Source organism: Triticum urartu, chromosome 4A (genome assembly GCF_056163025.1).
Source record: "Triticum urartu cultivar PI428250 chromosome 4A, HENAU_Tu73, whole genome shotgun sequence".
Classification (NCBI taxonomy): Eukaryota; Viridiplantae; Streptophyta; class Magnoliopsida; order Poales; family Poaceae; genus Triticum; species Triticum urartu.
Window position 1 is genome coordinate 319,746,383 of NC_141876.1, and position 2,996 is coordinate 319,749,378.

At 46.1% G+C, this 2,996-nt stretch overlaps 1 protein-coding gene across 1 annotated transcript; it reads left to right on the top strand.

The window, feature by feature from the left end:
• Positions 1-1,285: 1,285 nt before the first annotated feature.
• Positions 1,286-2,090, top strand: LOC147975711 (uncharacterized). The gene is made up of 3 exons (XM_087520549.1): positions 1,286-1,762; positions 1,855-1,917; positions 1,965-2,090. Exons 1-3 carry the CDS (start codon positions 1,286-1,288, stop codon positions 2,088-2,090), a joined length of 666 nt encoding a protein of 221 aa, XP_087376675.1.
• The last annotated feature ends 906 nt before the right edge of the window (positions 2,091-2,996 follow it).

The following is a 2,996-nucleotide window of genomic DNA, read 5'->3' on the forward strand; positions in this document are numbered from 1 at the left end:
AACTTGGACCCGTTTCAGACTCCGGTCCACGAGCCTCGGGCTGATGAGCCTTGGGCCCTAGAGTCTTCGTCCTAGTAGACTCGGGCGCCAGAGTCTTCGTCCCATGAGGCTCCGGTCCCGGAGTCTTTGTCCCGCGTGACTCCGGAGACTAGTGGACATGCTGATGGCGAGGAGACCTGGTCTGACGATAGTTTTAGCAAGGGCGAGCTGGTTGAGCAGGGCAAGAAGGTCTACCAGCATGGTGGTATGAAGCTCCCGGCCATGGCGGCGACCCACGATCAGAGGTTATTGGTTGAGCCTAACGGGGAGAAGTAAGTGCATTTACTCTTTTTAACCTTTGTCCTTAATGTTTCTTCAAATTAATATCTAATGTGTTGGCCTTGTCATACTGCAGGGGTTGGATATACGCCGATGGTGTCCGCAGGCCCAACCAGGTCCTTGGTGTGCTTTGCCGGCACAACTTCCCGGGGTGGGTCACGTTTCCCGGTGAGGGTCGGGTTCCACAGCTAGCACTGAGCTGGGAGCTGTACGTGGCTGCCCGAGCCCCGCCGGAGGAGAGGGTCGACGGTGTCATGTGCGAGACGGTGGCCGAAGTTGTGAGGCGGCGGTTTTGGGTAATTTCTCCTTTACAGAATTAAAAATCAACATTACCTAGTGATTGTATGAATCAGTATTGTCTTGTTTGATTCAAGACCTTCTACAGGTGTTCTGAGGAACAAGAGGCGGAGGCGGCTAGGGTTCTCCAAGCTGAGTGCAAGCGCCTACTTCAGAACTTACGATACTAGGCTAGGGTGCAGGCTATTCGAGACTACTATGCCTCGACTAACATTAGGAGGGCAAAGAACAAGTGCCACGTCAAGTATCTGAGTAAGGAGAAGTACATGAAGGTAATTACCTATTCTTAAGGCCTTGTACTTAGTTTCCTTGATTTCATTCGTAGGTGTAGCACTGAAATTTCTCTTTGCCAAACTTAGGTTCCCCCGAAATGGTGTGCGGATAGGATGGACTATTGGGAGGCGTTGGTGGATGAGTGGTGCTCTCCCCAATGGCTAGCCGAACACAACAAGGCCAGGGATAAGTGTGCCCAAATGCGAGGTGTGCCACACCATCAAGGGATCTCCAACTTTTTTGAGTACGGGGATCACTGGGTATGTGGTTTGAGCCCTTAACGATTCATGCAATTTCATTCTCCATGCTAGCTTGAGCCCTTAACTAATATGTTGTTCCTCTCTTTTAGGCAAAACACAACAAGAAGGACGTGCCACCGCTGTACGACCTCTATGCCATGGCCCATACTGCCCCGTTCAAGAAGGCCAAGGCATTCTCTGAGGATGAACTCGATCATCCAAAGAGCTTCACAAACATCTCCTCCCACAACAAGCTCGTGAGGTATAGAGACTTTGGGAAAGCGACGAAAGGGGATGACTTCAACCCGATCCAGAGTCCTTTTGATCCAGAGCTCGTGATGCTATCTGGTGAGGGGAGGAAACATGGCTCGGTAGCCACTGGGGATGGACTGATACGTACTACTAGAAGTCTCCCAGAGATGAAGAAGCGCCATGCGAGGTCTCTTCCTGAGATACTGCCTCGACCACGGCCAATGGAGCTCGCCATCGAGGCTAGGGCCCAGGAGCTTCTGGCAGATGCAAACAGGCAGGCTAAGCAGAGGGAGAACGAGCTGGAGGAGAGGACGACTAGTCTGTTGGAGGCGGAGAGGAACCGGAACGACTCGTCTCACCGGGCCCTATACGAGCTCCTCGTGGTAAGTTTCTCCTGCATATTAGCCAAATCATGCACGTAATGTTTGTTTCATTACTAAGTAATATGTCTGACTCATGAATACAAATTGTGCAGTCCGTGTGCGAGAAAAATGATCAGACCCCTCCGCCGATGCCCCAGATTGCTATAGCGGACACGGTGAGTTTCATTTGAATGGTCATTAGTTACTAGTATTCACATTTCAGTTTCATCATGCTAACAAGACATTGCAAATGATCTTTGGTGCAGCATGCCTCCCAGCAAGCATTGACCGATCCTTCTCCATCTGGCACTGGCGCAAACCCGACCCCGACCGATCCTTCTCCGTCTGACACTGGCGCAAACCCGACCGGTCCTTCACCTCCGTGATGCCAGTAAGTTTTCTCAAGTGTTTTGCTTACCAAATGCATAAAGACCTAGACTTACCTCCTAAATGATCTATACTTAGCTTTGTTTCCTCCGAAATGACCTAAGTTAGCTCTAATATGTTATGTTATCTCTAATATGCTTACTTACCTAGGTTTGCTTAATAATGACATACACTTAGCTTACATATGTAAAAAATGGCATAATTAGCTTACTTAGGTTTTAAGAAATGGCATAGTTAGCTTATTTTCCTCCAAAATGACATAATAAGCCTAATTAGCTCCAAAATGATCAATTTTACCTAAGTTAGCTCCAAAATGACCAAAGTTAGCTCTAAAATGCTAAATTAGCTCTAATATGCTTAGTTACCTGGGTTAGCTCCATAAAGACCTATAATTAGCTTACTTATGTCAAAATTGGCATAATATGCTTAGTTAACTCAAAAATGGCATAATAAGCTAGGTTAACTCTAAAATGACCAAGTTTACCTAGGTTAGCTCCAATATGATCCATTTTACCAAGGTTAGCCCCAAAATAACCTATTTACCTAACTTAGCTCTAAAATGACCTACACAGTTAGCATTTTTTACCTAGCTTAGCTAAAAAATCGCATTTTTTCCTATCTTAGTTAGAAGAAGATAAGAAGAGGAGAGGAGACTAAGAAAGAGTAGATAAATTCTTCTTCTTCTTATTTTTCTAGCTAGCCTTCTTCTTCTTCTAACTTCCTTCTTTCCCAATTTGCAGATTTGCTTTAGATGAGGAGCTTGCTTTCATGGAGTCAACTCTTTTTGTTTTGATTTTGTACTATGCACTTTGTTAGAGGATACTTTTTTATTGGATATGTAGTGTTGGAAACTTATTGGATATGCTTG

Coding starts and splice junctions, on each gene's coding strand:
- LOC147975711 (XM_087520549.1), top strand. CDS start 1,286: ATGGCCCATACTGCCCCGTTCAAGAAGGCCAAGGCATTCTCTGAGGAT. Junction 1,763..1,854: donor CCCTATACGAGCTCCTCGTG/GTAAGTTTCTCC, acceptor CAAATTGTGCAG/TCCGTGTGCGAGAAAAATGA. Junction 1,918..1,964: donor AGATTGCTATAGCGGACACG/GTGAGTTTCATT, acceptor TTCACATTTCAG/TTTCATCATGCTAACAAGAC.